This window comes from Thamnophis sirtalis, unplaced genomic scaffold, assembly GCF_051295495.1.
Source record: "Thamnophis sirtalis isolate CommonGarterSnake01/CBP01778 unplaced genomic scaffold, rThaSir2_p1.2 scaffold_4, whole genome shotgun sequence".
Classification (NCBI taxonomy): domain Eukaryota; kingdom Metazoa; phylum Chordata; class Lepidosauria; order Squamata; family Natricidae; genus Thamnophis; species Thamnophis sirtalis.
Genome location: NW_028261384.1, coordinates 51,375,273 through 51,392,156, shown reverse-complemented (window position 1 = coordinate 51,392,156; position 16,884 = coordinate 51,375,273). Strand labels below are relative to the sequence as shown.

The window sequence follows — 16,884 nt, the reverse complement described above, 5'->3', positions numbered from 1 at the left end:
GAAGGGCAGCCACCAAGTGTGCCATCTGTTTTTTGGGTTTCTGGCGTGCATGTGCAGGTGAAGACCAGCTGGCAGGCATGCTGGAACCTGGAAGAGCAACAGGCAATGGCTTGCATGCCCAAAGATCTGCAGAGGGAATACTGAGGGGTGGTCGCTTTCTAGGGGACTAGAGCTGTCAACCAGGACGGCCTGGGGCTTTCCAACCTCCCCACCCGAGTGGGCTTCTTGTGTGGCCCCAGCCATCAACACCAATGTCTGTCGATGGTCTGGAGGGCCTGGCCAGCTTGGGCACCCCAGAAGAGCAGTAGCAGAGTGACAGTGGCAGGACAAGAGGCAGGAGTGACTGGCTGGCTCCCCACAGCCACTCCCCTACCAGCGAGCTGGGCCCTCGGTGGCGTCTCCATGCATGAGAAGCTGCCCTCTCCTCTGGCGGCTCCTCCTCCTCCAGCATCCCAGCTGGACACAGCAGTGCAAGAACCATCACTGCTCCTTCGCCCCTGGCTGGCTGGCTGCCCTGCCTACTCTCCTGCCACTGCTGGGGCAAGGGTGGCTCTTGCACTGCCACTACTGCCTGGGATGCTGGAGAAGCCACCATCGTGGAGGCAAGCTGTCCCAGGAGGGCCAGAGGAGAGTGAAGCTCCACATGCATGGAGATGGTACTGAGGGCCCAGCTCTCCAATGGGGGAGCGGCGGTGGGAGCTGGCCAGTTGCTCTTGCCCATTGCCCTACTGCTGCTGCTACTCTTCAGGGGCAACGGGGCTGTACAGGAGATAAGTCCATGTGGGAGGAACGTATGTCCGGCACTAGGGTAAGAAGCGCATTGGCCAGGAAGTGGTTGCACTCCCTTGACAGAAGTGGCAAGAGGGGGGCTGTGCTGGCTTGTTCTCGGTGGCAGGTTGGGGGGGGGTCATTGACACGCTTCCATTTTCTGGTGTGTGCATGCACACCTGCCATCTGGTCTTTGTGCATGGATGCATGCCAGAAACTGGAAGACCAGTAGGCCAGTGTGCATGTGCGTGCCAGAAACCAGAAGATGTGCATGCTGGGCGGCTGCTCTTCTGGTTTCTGACATGCACATGGGCATTCCCATTTTGGCACTTGAGGCCAAAAAGGTTTGCCAACTCTGGTCTATTCATTGGGGCCCTGATTAATCCTCTCACCAAAATGTTTCTCTATCATCAAAAATTGCTGATTCCTGCACTAAGCTGTATGTTATTAGTACTAATTTAGTGAATAAAATGCAATTAGCTGGGTTCATACTTTGCTCTAAGTCCAGTGAACTAGAAACATTGAAATAGCTGTAATAAGTATTTGCATTAATATAAAACTTGGAAGCACTGAGCGCGGGGAATATGCAGGATTATTACTCTTTAAAAGTCAATGCATAGGAAAAATAAATATAGAATACAAAGCAAACATCACTCCCAAATGACAGGAAGCACTGTATAAAACAAATACAGTACTAAGAGAAACAAATATATAATGGAATAGAATTAAAAAAAAATCTTAGTAAACTTTTCTAAGCTCACAGAGCTTAATTGATACTTTTATATGAAGGAAACATTTTTTTAAAGACAAAAGAGAATTGCTTAAAGCATTGAGTTTATGTTTTTCTTGTTTTTCTGCTAATCTTCAATCAGATAAAAGTATCACTACATATCGCATTTGAACTTCAGTATCAGTAGCATTTAATTCATGCCATTGTCTCCATCTTACATACAGCTCAGTTCACTGTGAATGGAATCACTGTGACTGAAATTTTGGATCAGGAAAATGAGAATACTTCATTGTTAGAAGCAACAGTCCTTCCCATTGATAAGAATGCTGGCTCCTCCCCTCCCTGTAGAAGTGAAGCCTCCTCTTTTTGAGGGAAAAAGGTGTGTCTTATACTCCAAAAAATATGGTATGTTCTATAGCTGTGATGGCGAACCACAGGTGGCACACGGAGCCATTTGTCGGGGCACACGAGGCTCAAACCTCCAAAGCGTGAAAAACCGGCCTTATGGGCAAACTGGAAATTCAAGAATGGTGGCTTCTTGTTTGTCCGTAGGGCCGATTTTCCACATCCGGAGCCTTCAGGGGCCTTCAGGAGGCTTCCCTGAAGGCTCCGGAGGGCAAAAACCACCACTATGAGCAAACTGGAAGTAATATCACCAAATAGCCGTGTTTAAAAAAATAAATAAATAAATATATCACCAAATAGCCGTGTTTAAAAAAATAAAATAAAAATCACCAAATAGCCGTGTTTTAAAAAATTTAAAAAAAATATCACCAAATAGCCGTGTTTAAAAAAAATAAATATGAGCAAACCGGAAGTGACTTCCAGTTTGTCCATAGGTCCATTTTTCGCCCTTCGGAGCCTTCAGGGAAGCTTCCTGAAGGCCCCGGAGGGCATCCAGGGGGGCCAGGGAGGCTGCTTTTGCCCTCCCCAGGCTCTTAGAAAGCCTCAGGAGCCTGGGGAAGGTGAAAAAAATACGGCAAAAGCCAGGGGTGATGTTGCTGATTGCACGCATGCACGCACACTGTGCGGTGTGTGTGCGCACACGTTTGGCATTATGGGTGTGGCACACCAACACACAACCCCCCCTGTGCTCCCCACCTTTTTGGCATGGCAGTCAAAAAAGGTTTGCCATCACTGTTCTATAATATTGCATAAGATTTACTCTCAAATAACAGGAAAAGTGAATTCTAGCCAAAAACATTTATCTTTAATGCAGCATACAATATGTATACAAAAGATAATTCTAAATTGCCATTACCAGTTTTTACCAACATTCTTTGGTAACTCCCTATAAAAGGAGTTAACATTTATAAGAATGCTCTTCCTGCAATATGAAGCTATTTCCCCCAAATCTATGATGACTTCTTGTTTCTAGTTATTCTTGCAAACAATGACAAAAGGATGAATTGAATAAAAATTATATTTTTATTCTCAAGATGTTGACAAACTAATGAAATAGTTTTTACATCAACCCAGAGTAATTTATAAAGGTAGGGCAAAGTGCCCAACGGAAAACAAGTGGTACAAAGTGTTTAGGTTCTTGTAATCATTAATTACTTAACAGCAAATGGTACTAGGGAAAGATATGCACATACTCACCCACCCAAAAATTACAATGGTATTTTTATAATCCTTCGAAACAAAATTCATCATCAACGTGATAAATGACATTTCTATTTTATATGTAAATAGCTAGATCACCATTGGTCAAGAAGAGTATATTGTTATTAAAAATATTTAATATATGTTAATATGCCAATACCATCAAATATATTACAAGTTAAAAAGAGACCCAGTGTGGTTTAGAATTTAAGGTGCCAACAGAATGCGAGTTTTATTCTTGCTTTAGGTATGAAAGCTAGCTGGGGTAGTCACTTTCTCTCAGCTGACCCCACCTCACAGGGTTGTTGTAGTGAGGAAAATAAGAGGAAAGAGTATTATTATATGTTTGCTGCCTTGAGTTTTTTCATATAAAAATACAATGGAGGCAAGGTTAAATAAATAAATAAATAATGTTTCCATTGTACATACTAGATGTTAAGATTATATTAGCAGCACAACAATAATCTCTCAGTTTCAATAACTTACAGGAACTTTGGCAGAACACTACACTAAGGGTGTGGCAGCTAATGAGTGTTTCAGGCGAGAACAACCCCACTCATTGACTATGTCTCGAACCTCTTCCCCAGAGGCAGCTGAAGCAGGAACAGTACAGTTGGAAATTGATTGTGTGACTACACTAAACTTCTGTAAAAGAACAGTTTTCATTATCCAACCACTTTGGACTCATTGCAAATTAATGCAAATCTATTAGTTAATTCTAAATAAATAAATACAAGGTTGAACTTTATGGCATACAGTATCATGGGGTTGGGATGGATTAGTAAATTATGGACTCTAACTATTCATAAACAATTATTTATGTCTTAATGTGCTGCGTTAATCCAGCCAGTTGTGATTTATCAAATTATGATACTATGCTTCACCTTGTCTGGACCTGTAAAATAAATTGGATTAAACCTAAATAATATTTGGATGGACAGTATCAGATACCCTCAGGGCAGTAGGTTAGACTATGTTTAAAAAAAATGTCTTGGAACAATGCAATGACTAACCACTGCATTATAACTAAAAAAGAAAACACAACCACAATCACTTACAGGAACTTTGGCAAAACACTACACTAAGGGTGTGGCAGCTAATGAGTGTTTCAGGAGAGAACAACTCCACTCATTGACTATGTCTCGAACCTCTTCCCCAGAGGCAGCTGAAGCAGGAACAGTACAGTTGGAACTTGATTGTGTGACTACACTAAACTTCTGTAAAAGAACAGTTTTCATTATCCAACCACTTTGGACTCATTGCAAATTAATGCAAATTTATTAGTTAATTCTAAATAAATAAGTACAAGGTTGAACTTTAAAACTGTCTTTGTTCTACTAAGGATGAGTCAAATGTTTTATTTTCAGTCTTACTATCCAAAGGACACCATCATTCAGTTTCTTAATATAAAATGAAATTATAAAACTGCTTCAGACAACCCAATCAACAAACAACTAAGTTCACATAACACATTAACTCAAGATTGGTTCAGTTATTTTGCTGAATATGCTCCAATTGATTGGATAGATAAACTGAATTAACTATAAGCTACAGTTAACAAACTACATGAGGGCTAACACATAAACTTCAAACAAATAAGATTGGGATATGGTGCTGTATATGACCTGGTTCTGTATGTCTTTAGTAAGTTCAAATTGGATTGTATTTATGATATGATTTCACCTCAACTTCTAGCTTCAGATTTCCAGAACAACAAAGAGTCAGTGATCTGGTGGTTCAAGCACCAGGAGAAAGCCAGAGACCGTGAGTTCTAGTACCACTTTAGCCATGAAAGCCAGCTGGGTGATTTTGGCTAGTCACTCACTCTTAGTCAATCTCACCTACAGGTGGTTATGCGGAAAATAGAAACAAGAAATATAGATAGACCTTGACTTACAACAGTTCATTTAGTGACTGTTCAAAGTTGTAACAGCACTGAATAAAGTGACTTATCGTCATTTTTCACACTTACAACCATTATAGCATATCCATGCTCATGTGATCAAAATTCAGATGCTTGGCAGTTGGTTCATATGTATGACCATTGCCGTGTCCCAGTCATGAGACACCTTTTGCAACCTGTTTGCAAGTTTATAGATTGACAAGCCAAATCTATGGAGATGCCAGGTTCGCTTAACAAATGTGTTACTAACTTACCAACTACAGTGATTCACTTAACAACTGTGGCAAGAAAGGTCAAAAAGGGCCAAAACGTTTTACTTAACAACTGAAATTTTGGGCTCAATTGTGGCTGTAAGTTGAAGACTACCTGTAGTATTAGATATGTTCAGCAAATTAAATAAATTAAATAAATTTCTTTTACTAAAATAAATTTAGTAATAGAAAAAGTGAGATAAATAAAAAAGGTTTTCTATATTTTGTTTACCGGAATGCATTTCCAGGTATACAGTGTCATGGGGTTGGGATGGATTAGTATATTATGAACTCTAACTATTCATAAACAATTATTTATGTCTTAATGTGCTGCGTTAATCCAGCCAGTTGTGATTTATCAAATTATGATACTATGCTTCACCTTGTCTGGACCTATAAAATAAATTGGATTAAACCTGAATAGTATTTGGATGGACAGTATCAGATACCCACAGGGCAGTAGGTTAGACTATGTTTTAAAAAATGTCTTGGAACAATGCAATGACAAACCATTGCATTATAACTAAAAAAGAAAACACAACCACAAAGTCACCAGGTTTACAATGCAACTCAAAGACTGGACTTGATTTCTTTGTAAACCAATGTATTGTGTAATGTAGCATAATTAGTTAACTATGTGAAAAAAAATTAATGTCTGAATTTATCCTGTGTATATTTTCTTAATATAGAGGAAAAAACCCTTGTATTCAAGATTATTTAAAAAGATCACCTGCTTCCACATGATTTTTTCCCATCTGTTCAGATCACTTGTGGAGATCTCACTTCATTTGACCTTATCAAATTCAGATAGTGAGAATTAATGTAGAGCTGGTTTCAGAGAAAGTGCCTTGCCTCCCATTTATACCAGAGATGGGGAACTATGGTCCCTTTGATGTGCACTTCAACTCGCAGAATTCTTGAGCCAGCTTCCAAGTCAAGTCATAAAAGGGCCATAGTCCCCCATGCCTGATTTATAGTGACAAAATTTGACCTCAATGTCTCAGGGCTCTATATGAATGGCTGATTTTCACTTGAAGCCTATCTTTGCTAAAAGTTGGATATTATTTCATCCTTCTTCTTCTTCTTCTTCTTCTTTTTTTTACAATTTCTATATTTTTAATCCATGCACTCCTAGTATCATTTATTGCTAGTTTTTCTTCCTATTGTTGAATTTTTCTTAATTTGTATTTATTATTGTATGTTTATGAAGTTTATGGATTCTATTTTGAAGCCACCCAGAGAAGCGGGTATCTTCTGTTATGTAATACAGAAATGTAATAAGAAAGCGTGCAATAATATTTAAATTTCAGACAAAAACATGGGTAAGCGTAAATTTGATTTTGAGAATCTTATCTTGACAATTTTTATTGCTGCCAATTTTAGTCACCAATATATATTGTGCAGCATTTTTATACTGGTAATGCATTTTAAAAATAATATATATATATATTTAAAAATAAAAAAGTCAAATACATTTGTTAATTATAAATGCAAATATAGCACACTACAAGGCAATTGTTATCTGCTGATCTTTTAAATGTTATAACTATTTTAAATTACATTAGTCATTAAGTTGCCTGTTGCAAATACTAAGGCTATGGGAGAAAAAATTTTAAATCGGGGGTGGATAACCTGAGTTCTATGGTTTCATCTTATAATTCCATTTCCTCCCCTTGCAGGTCCAATTTATCTTTCTTTAGCCTGCTTGAATGGACTATATTTCAGTAGTGCTGCTGACAAAAAAAATGTTATTCTTTCCTCTCATTTTAACCCAGAGAACATAGAAAGTTAAATTCTTAAATTGACTTTCACAGCTGGGAGGGGATCAAAAAACCCATCAGCCCAGCACAAAATGCCATAAAATTCAGCTCCATCTACATGTTGATGCAGCTGCCTCACTTGGCATCATGTTCCCTGACATTGAGGGCCCAATATTTCAAAAATGTAGCTCTGGCTACAGTGTAGCTCTGGCTAAAAGGCCCACCATTATTTTTAATATATTGTATGAAACCAGTAAGTAGATAACATAAATCTTTGCTAAAGTGCAACAATCCCCCAATCCCTTTCTATTGTAATTCTCATATTAAATTACTCCAAACATCTCCACATTCTCTTCTCTTCCCAGCTATTCTTCTACAATGCACATTACCTGAGTGGTTTTCTAGGTTGAAGTCTGCACTCCTTAGCACCATTTTATCTCTTCATGGTCATTATGTTAACAGAATAATGTATGACTAGCATACTGAAGTGTTTATAGGAATAAGACCTGCCCTGTGTACCTAGTGTCATTCTGCTCCAGGAACAACAACAGGATTCAGCTGATGCTGAGTTTCAGAAACAGTCTTTATTAATCCAATATCCATAGCAATCACTTGATCATCCTATATTCTCTGTTGAATAAAACTGCTGAAGTGAAACCCAAGGAATTTTCCAACTTTTTCATTCCAGCACTGTTTATACATGCTTCAACCAGCAGAATGTATTCTTTGCAGAGACTTTCAACTGTCCTGAACCTGAATGGTTCTCAACAAGTGGAGAAAACCAACAACTAAGAGTGTCAACTAGACATATAGAATAGAACTAAACTGCAGAATTAAGAAATGTAGCACTTCAGAGTAAAGATGTAGCACTTCAGAAAAGGAGTAAATTTAACAGTAGCTGCCTACAGATCTTATCTTATGGGAAGACAGGAAAACTCTTCTAGCTTTTCAATAATGGCCCATAAAGCAAATGTATAGGAAACTATTGGCTATTACAAAATTTCAGGGAAATAAATTATATGAGTGGGCTTGAATAAATTTATTAATCATTAATTTGCTCATCATAACTATATTCTTTGTTGTCTCTGGTGTAACTGACAAATAAAGCTATTCTTCTGGGGGAAATATTGTATTTTTTATAAGATTTAGCAATAAATTACATGTTACTTGATTATATAATTTGCACAAGGCTTGGCAGTATAAAATGGTTTCACCATCAATAGTCCTGACAGATCTGAAATAATCTAAAAGTTTTGCACAAATTCAGGGTACTCACAATGTGAATTGACTGTAAATTGGGGGAAGGGATTGCCTCCAAGTCAATCTTGATGACTACATGAACAACTTCCTGCAGAATTCTTGGCAACATTTTTGAAGGGGTTGACTATTGTCTTTGTCCTAGGGCTGACAGCCAAAACTGGTCCAAAGTCACCCAGCTGGTTTCCTAGCAAGTAAGGTGCTCCCAGACTAGCACCTTAACTACTAGACCAAATTGGCTTATTTCACATGCCAAAATAAATAAGATCCTTCATAATTTTAAATTATAGCTAGTTTTTCAGAAAAGTATCATTACATTACATTGACTTATTAAATTGCTTAAATGTTTAAAACACTCTTCTGAATTTTGAGGCTTCGCCTGTAAAAAACTTAAAAACGATATGTGAAAAGAAATGAAAATACCGAAAGGACATAACTTGAATGGTTTTAGATGAAGAGGGAGAAAGCTGACTAAATTTAAAGCTTTCTCCTGAGTTTTAGCCAAATGCCCTTTTTTGCTGACTATCTTGGTGGTGGAAGTATTTGTGGTCTGCTTTGAGTGAAGGTAGGAGTAAGGTGGAAATCTCAAATCCTAGCAGCTGTGTTAACAAGGTTAAAACAAATAACCAGATTTCCGAATTGCAAGCCATACTGACCAGTAAGCTGAGCACGTGGACTGTGTACCCAAACCTCCTAAGGCAAAATGAGGTTTGAGGTAACGTGCGAATTCAGGCTTTTGTTGGCGTCTATGTTTACGGTATACTCCAGAAGCCAAGTTTGTGAGACTTACTTTTACCCCACGTACATTTGCATTGCTTACGACCGCCCCTTGGGAGTGCTAGACCAGTAAGCTGAGCACGTGGACTGTGTACCCAAACCTCCTAAGGCAAAATGAGGTTTGAGGTAACGTGCGAATTCAGGCTTTTGTTGGCGTGTATGTTTACGGTATACTCCAGAAGCCAAGTTTGTGAGACTTACTTTTACCCCACGTACATTTGCATTGCTTACGACCGCCCCTTGGGAGTGCTAGACCAGTAAGCTGAGCACGTGGACTGTGTACCCAAACCTCCTAAGGCAAAATGAGTTTGAGGTAACGTGCGAATTCAGGCTTTTGTTGGCGTGTATGTTTACGGTATACTCCAGAAGCCAACTTTGTGAGACTTACTTTTACCCCACGTACATTTGCATTGCTTACGACCGCCCCTTGGGAGTGCTAGACTTACTATCTCAACCATCATGAGGATTCCAGGAATCGTCTTCAGAAATTCTTTGTCGTATGCGAGCGTGCTGGATCTGGACGTTGCAAAGGAGCTGCTGGTTGTGGTCACCATGTGCGAAGGAGCACGCTCCTGATGGCTTTCGCGGGGCATCTGTTCCATCTTCAGCGGCAGCAGAGACACCGTCGGGAGCTTGACCGCCAGCTGCCGCAGCCAAAGACAGGCTCTTCAACCCAAAGGCTCTGGATTTGTGGCCGAAGGTTGGCGTCCGAAGAAGCAAATTACGCCCAGGGCTCTTAAGAAGGTGCAGGTTTTGGCGCAGCCTCCTTAAAGAGTCGCCTGTGAAAAGCCCCGCCGGCGGGACTGGGGGCAGAGCTAAGGGGACGCACGCGGGCGGGGAGAGGCCTCCGTCACCTGGGGCCGTACAGTTTGGGGAGGGGTCGGGGGAAAGGAAAAGAGGGTTACGCTAGTTCCAAGCGCTATTGCTGCCTGCTCCAAATTGGGTCGTTTTGGAATTTTGTCGAGCTAACAAGAAACGTTATCTTGACCGACTTCACTTTTGACTGGGAACACTTATCTGGGTAGGCGCCTCTGAAGTCAGTTCCGAAAGAGGTTAATAGAGATATAGTTGGGTCGAACAAGAGACCTTGAAGGATTGCATCAGAAAATGCATAATTGTCGTTATCAGTAACTCCTTCACCTTCTACTTCTCCTGTTCTTCATTATGATTGTTAGCGACGAGAATAACAAATTCAAAACCACTTGCAGATACAGACAAGCTCCCTCATTTTCTAGGGAAACATTTTAATTTTTAGTACTTTTGGTTTTGCTTTGTTAATAAAACAACCGCCCCTCAGAACCTAAGCGGGACTTTCAATATAACGTTTGAATATTTTTGTGAGCCATTTTGAGTTTTAAATAGTTTGTAAAGCAGGTTGCACATTTCAATAGCAGTTAATGAAGCAGATTAATTGTCTTTTGAATACAGGCATGTACTATATGCTTGGCAAATCAAGCAGTCAATGCAAAGACATACTTGATCAAACTCAGCATAAAAAATGGACACTAATGCATTACCCCTGATGTAATGCCAACTCCCAATTTATCATGTGGCACTCCTAAGTACATGGATAATAAAACAGGCTGATATTCAACAGAACTGTAGACTTTAACAGAGTTACATGACCAATGTATACTTTTTTGTTTGAACAGTCTACTTTTCCATGGCTATATATTTGGAAGTTATATATATATATTTTCATGAAAAAGCAAATTATCCCTTTAATTTTTCCCACTGAAGCTACATGATCCTGCCATGCAGTCAGCAAGAGTTGGGTTTAAATAAAAATAAACTTTACTTGCAATATGTAGCAATTTTCACATTGGATGGTTTTCAATCAAATATCTTTACATATGAAAATCCTACAATAAGCTAAGCTAAATTTGCCCAACAACAGTAGATTGAATGGATAACATTGGTTCAGACAAGCAAACATACTGTATTTTGGCTTGAATCCAGCCTATAATGTTTACGTCACAGCAATTGCAGTTCATTGTTGCTTATCTCATGACTAATATTTAAAAGGCACATATTATAATCCTTCAAGGATTTGCAGTTTCCTGCCCACTGCTGGCTAGGAATTATTGAGTGGAAGGGGGAAATAAAGATTTTTTAAATTCCACCTATATTATTTTTATAAACAACTGAGGGTAGATAACATATCTAATACTCCTTCTATTTTCCTCACAACAACCATGTCTGGTGAATTGGACTGAGAGAGTGTGACTGACCCAAAGTCACTCAACCAGCTTTTCACACATAAAATGTGACTGGAACTTGCAATCTCCTGTTTCCTAGACTGGTGCCTTAATTAAAAAAAAAACCTGTGCATGTGGAAAGTTTATTATGAGGGGATAAACAACATGTCATTCCCATTTTGATAGTCTAATGTACTATGCTGTTTCTAAAGCATCAGATTTTTTTTTTAAATCAGCCCTCCATACACTCTGCAAATTTTAGTTTGTATCCATGAAGAAGAGGTGTGGTGGCACAATGGTTAGAAGACAGTACTGCAGGCTACTTCTATTGATTGCTGGCTCCCAGCGATTTGGCAGTTCGAGTCTCATAGGCTCAAGGTTGACTCAGCTTTCCATCCTTCTGAGATCAGTAAAATGAGGATCCAGATTGTTGGGGCCAATATGCTGACTCTGTAAACCATTTAGAGTGGGCTGTAAAACACTGCGAAGTGGTATTGCTATTTCTGTCATACTTGTAGTCCAAATGTCACCTCAGTGTTGGGATCCAGATTTGCATATGGGTCTAAGTGTCTGAACCAACGATGCAATAAGCTTGGTTAATTTTTATATTAAGCAGAGAGAGCAGAGATCATGTACTTTGCACCTCTGTGCACTGGAATCTCTGCAGAGAAGCCGCTGTACAGATTTGGCATTCTGTTTGTGGTCCCTGGTCATGTTGGGAGGCTAGAGCATGTGTGGGGGTGGGAGGGAGCACAGGAGGGTGCAGCACTCCCCGCCATGCCCCATTTTTGTCCCAGAAGGCTTCAGGGAGATCTGCTAGGCCCAAAATGGGGTGAGGTGTGTGTGTGGTGCCTCTCTGCGGCCCATTTTTGGTCCCAGGAGGCTTCAAGGAGATTTGCTAGGCCCTAAACAGCCACAGGGATCACATGCATGCATGGAGGCAGGGGGAGCATGGGGGTCATGCACACATGTGCAGGGTTGTGGGGGCTGATTGCATTGCAGGTGTAGGCACACATGCATGCACTGTCACACACCCGATTGTGGCACACAAGGACAAGAAGGTTAGCCATCACTGCTATAGTAAGTCAGTCAATGCTTCACCTATACTTGTTTCAGTAAGACCTCTATCATTGGAAAATGAGTTCTACATGTATAGATCTATGTATAAACCTGTAAAATGTGATTGTCGTTATAGGAAGTTAGCACCCATCCCTCTCCTAGAAGAATGAAATATTCTAGGAAATATAAAAAAGGCTGAATATTATACCCCCCTGGATGAGAAAAAGAGAAACATGCTCTTGGAAAGCATCCGCCACCTTTGTTAATAGCCCCAGAAACACTGGTGCCAATCTATCTACAAGACAAAAGGCTGGGCCAGGTTATCTATAAAAGACCTTCAGCTCTAAGGTGATAGGATTAGCCCTCACTCAAGATCCAAACCAGGACAAAGCCATTAAGCCATAATAGGAATTGTCCAAAACCCTTTCATTAGAGCAAGATTCAATCAAGCCTGGGACTCAAAACAACCTATAAAGTTAGCCTGGTCTGACAACCAATCAGAGTAGATTTCTTACACAGCAATAGGAAACTCCAAGATGGGGCGCAAAATAGGGTATAAATCTCTCTCTCTCTCACCCATGTGCTTGATTGCCCGGGACCTCAAATCATGTGGTCCTATTCACCATTAAACCATCTTTCCAAACAGCTTCCGGGTTTCCAGTGTCTTTTCACTTGGAACTGAACCCAGATTAATATTTCTTCCAATACCATAATCCTGAATTCATTTATTCAGCAGAGGTATTTCATATAGCACACCACTGATTTTATATACAGGTGAAACTAAAAAAATTAGAATATCATGCAAAAGTTCATTTATTTCAGTAATGCAACTTAAAAGGTGAAACTAATATATGAGATAGACTCATTACATGCAAAGCAAGATAGTTCAAGCCGTGATTTGTCATAATTGTGATGATTATGTCTTACAGCTCATAAAAACCCCAAATCCACCATCTCAGAAAATTAGAATATTACATGCAATCAATAAAACAAGGATTGTACATAGAACAATATTGGACCTCTGAAAAATATAAGCATGCATATGTACTCAGTACTTGGTTTGAGCCCCTTTTGTAGCAATTACTGCCTCAATATGACGTGGCATGGAAGCTATCAGCCTGTGGCACTGCTGAGGTGTTATGGAAGACCAGGATGCTTCAACAGTGGCATTCAGCTCTTCTGCATTGTTCGATCTCATGTCTCTCATCTTTCTCTTGGCAATGCCCCATAGATTCTCTATGGGGTTCAAGCAGAGGTGGGTTCCTACCAGTTCGCACCTATTCGGTAGAACTGGTTCGTCAAATCTACCGAACCGGTTAGAAGAGGTTCCACCAGTGAACCTGGAAAGCAGCCCACACCTACAGAAGAGGTTCCAAAATTTTTTGAAACCCACCATTGGTCCTTGGATAGGATTATTCTACACTATCATGCTCATATTTATAAAACTCAGTGCCTCTGTGAAAGGTAAGGATGACTACTGCGTTTGTGGTGCAATCAGAACATTGCGTGTGTTGAAGTTGTTTTAACGCAAACCAAAGATGCCTTTTAAAAAACAAGTTTACATCATATTCTTATGCATGCCAGTGCTGTGTGTGAGGTAATTTAAGGTGGTTCTGACAAGTGTCGTCGGCATCTTCATATCCAGTCACATGGGCGGCAAGCCACTCCCATCCGGTCACATGGGGTGGCAAGCCACTCCCACAAAGGAGGCCAAATCCACAGAGTAGGTTCGAACAATTTTTGAAACTCACCACTGGGTTCAAGTCAGGCGAGTTTGCTGGCCAATCAAGCACAATAATCCCACTGTCATTGAACAAGGTTTTGGTGCTTTTGGCAGTGTGGGCAGGTGCCATGTCCTGCTGGAAAGCATCCCCATAAAGCTCATCTGTGGAAGGAAGCATGAAGTGCTCCAAAATCTCCTGGTAGACGGCTGTGTTGACCCTGGACTTAATGAAGCAAAGTGGACCAACATCAGTAGATGACATGGCTCCCCAAATCAACAGACTGTGGAAACTTCACACTGGACTTCAAGCATCTTGCAGTGTGGGCCTCTCCATTCTTCCTCCATACTCTGGGTCCTTAGTTTCCAAACTGAGATGCAAAAGTTGCTCTCATCAGAAAAGAGGACTTTGGACCACTGAGCAACAGACCAGGTCTGTTTTTCTTTAGCTCAGATAAGACGCTTTTGATGTTGCTTGTTGTTCAGGAGCGGCTTGACAAGAGGAATACAACATTTGAAGCCCATGATTGACAATCCTGACTGCGCATGCCCAAGATGGTGTCCTATCGCGTTTGAGGAGAACTTAGGGGAGATGATTTTCCTTCTCGGGGTATGCAGGGGGTACCCTATCCCATCATCGGTTTCAGGTCCAGCTATGGGAACTTCCTTGGACCTCAGGGGGTACTCTTGAGCTGCAATTTCCTGTCCTGTAGCCAGAACGTTGTGAGTGAAATGGGGCGGTTGGTGGTGAATGGAGAATGGAGAGCTTTTTCTACTGCTGGCGTGGGTGTGGTTGGCAGTGGTGGCGGTGACGGGAGGCTCCCTACTGGGGTTTCTGCTGCCGTCACTGCCGCTGCCCACACTGTGGTATAATCCCGGTTGCTCCCAGCTGCTTATGTGATAGACTGGATTAGTGGGGAGTGGCTGAGGCGGCTTGCATGGGCATTGATGCCAGTGGAAGATGGCTTCAGTAATTGGTGTGGGCGTGGTTGGAGGGGGGCTCTTGTGTTGTGCCCCCCGCTATCACTGATGTTGCCTGGGCCACCATACTGGGCCATTTGGCCATTTGGCCCCTCCCCTTGTGACACTATGGACTGGGTTAATGGAATGCAGCCCCGGCAATGGATATGAGTGTGGCTGACATTGAGGAGCTCAGTTGTTGGAGCAGCCAACGCTGCCACTGCTGTCCTCACCACCGCCATTATTGGCCACTTCACCAACCGGCAATTTATCATCTGCTCCGATTTTGATAGCTGACCGTTACCCTTACATATTGTCTTCAACATCGACCATGTCTATGTTGGACATAAGCCTCCTGCTAACCTTTGAACACTGTCAGCTGCCTCCCAGTGGATATGTCATCTCCCCGTTCCATTTCCCTGTGATGTCACTCCATTTTGGTAGATGCCACACTCTCCTCTATATAATACAACTTTACGCCCTTCAGGAACTCCCCCTTTTCCGGGCATGGCCTTCTTGCTTATCAAGATGCTTCCTTAATGATGGAACTTGGGATCCCGAGAGGTGGCATGCGAAGAAGAGGCTTCTTAGGGGTTTTTCACAGGGGTTTTTAAATCAAATTTTAAGGGGTGGGCGTGGGGTTTGATTCAGATAGCTCAGACAGACTTTGGGGGGGGGGGAATCTGCCAGGACACAGGCCAGAGCTAACTAATGGGAGCGGGTCAGGAGTGCTGGAAAGGGTTGGGATTCTGGGGGAGACATTAGACCATTCCATTGAGGGGCGGGGGTTGCCATCTCTACTTTATGTTGGAGGGGTAGATATGTTGGGGGCCTAGGGCTAAATTATGTCCGGGGGATGCAGGTTTGCTGTTTAAGAGCGATCGAGTGTTCTGACCCTCATTGCCCCTCTTGCACTCCTGGGTGCTCGGGATTACAGGACCCGTGTCTCCGGCTGGTATCGCTTAATGCCAGATCCGTGGTACATAAGACTTCTCTCATTTACGACCTCATACAAGAGGGGAGAGCAGACCTGGCGTGCATTATGGAGACCTGGTTGGGCCATGAGGGGTGTGTTCCCCTCATTGAATTATGCCCACCAGGCTTCCGGGCCTTTCAGCAGCTGAGAGCCCAGGGCAGGGGCAGAATGGTGGTGGCAGTAGTTATTAGGGAAAGTCTTGGCTCTCAGGAGATCACTGTACCTCAGATAGGTGGGTGTGAGTCTCTTTTGTGAAGTGAGGCCTTGGAGTCCAGGTGGGTCTTTTTGTTACATACCTGTCTCCCTGCTATGTTTCATCGGCCCTGCGGAGCTGCTAAATGTGTTAGCTGAATTGGTGGTTGATTTCTCCAGGTTCATGGTCCTGGGGGATTTCAATCTGCCTTCCATTGGTGAGATATCCGAGCCAGCTTGGGAGTTCATGGCTTTCATGATGGCTATGGACCTAACTCAGTTAATTCAAGATCCCACTCATAACGGGGGACATGCACTCAGCCTGATTTTCATCTCTGGACAGTGGATGAATGATCTAGTTTTAGGGGATATTTCTATCCAACCCTTGTCATGGTTGTATCATTTCCTCCTTAGACTTGACTTCCATACTGCCATCCCTTGCTGTAGGGAGGTAGAACCGATTACATCGTTCCACCCCAGGCACCTGATGGAAAGGTTTCTGATGGAGCTTGGGACTTTTCCTGAATCCCTTGCTCACAGTTCAACCGAAGCCCTAGCGGAAACCTGGGATAGGGTGGCCACTGGGGCCTTGGACCGCATTGTGCCTTTGCGGCCTCTCACCCAGTGCCATTCCTGGGTAGCTCCCTGGTTTACCCAGGAGCTCCGGGAGATGAAATGCTGGAAAAGACACCTAGAGAGTGATTGGAGGGCCAGCCGGTCCGAATCCA

At 41.9% G+C, this 16,884-nt stretch overlaps 1 protein-coding gene across 1 annotated transcript in view; it reads right to left on the bottom strand.

Annotated features, from left to right (window-relative positions):
• CMTM8 (CKLF like MARVEL transmembrane domain containing 8) overlaps window positions 1-10,088 on the bottom strand; it is a 32,077-nt gene extending 21,989 nt beyond the window's left edge. The window contains exon 1 of the mRNA XM_014052805.2: window positions 9,498-10,088. Within this exon, the coding sequence (XP_013908280.2) occupies window positions 9,498-9,653 (156 nt within the window). The 5' untranslated portion in view covers window positions 9,654-10,088. The remainder of the gene's footprint in view (window positions 1-9,497) is intronic.
• Between the last annotated feature and the right edge of the window lie 6,796 nt (window positions 10,089-16,884).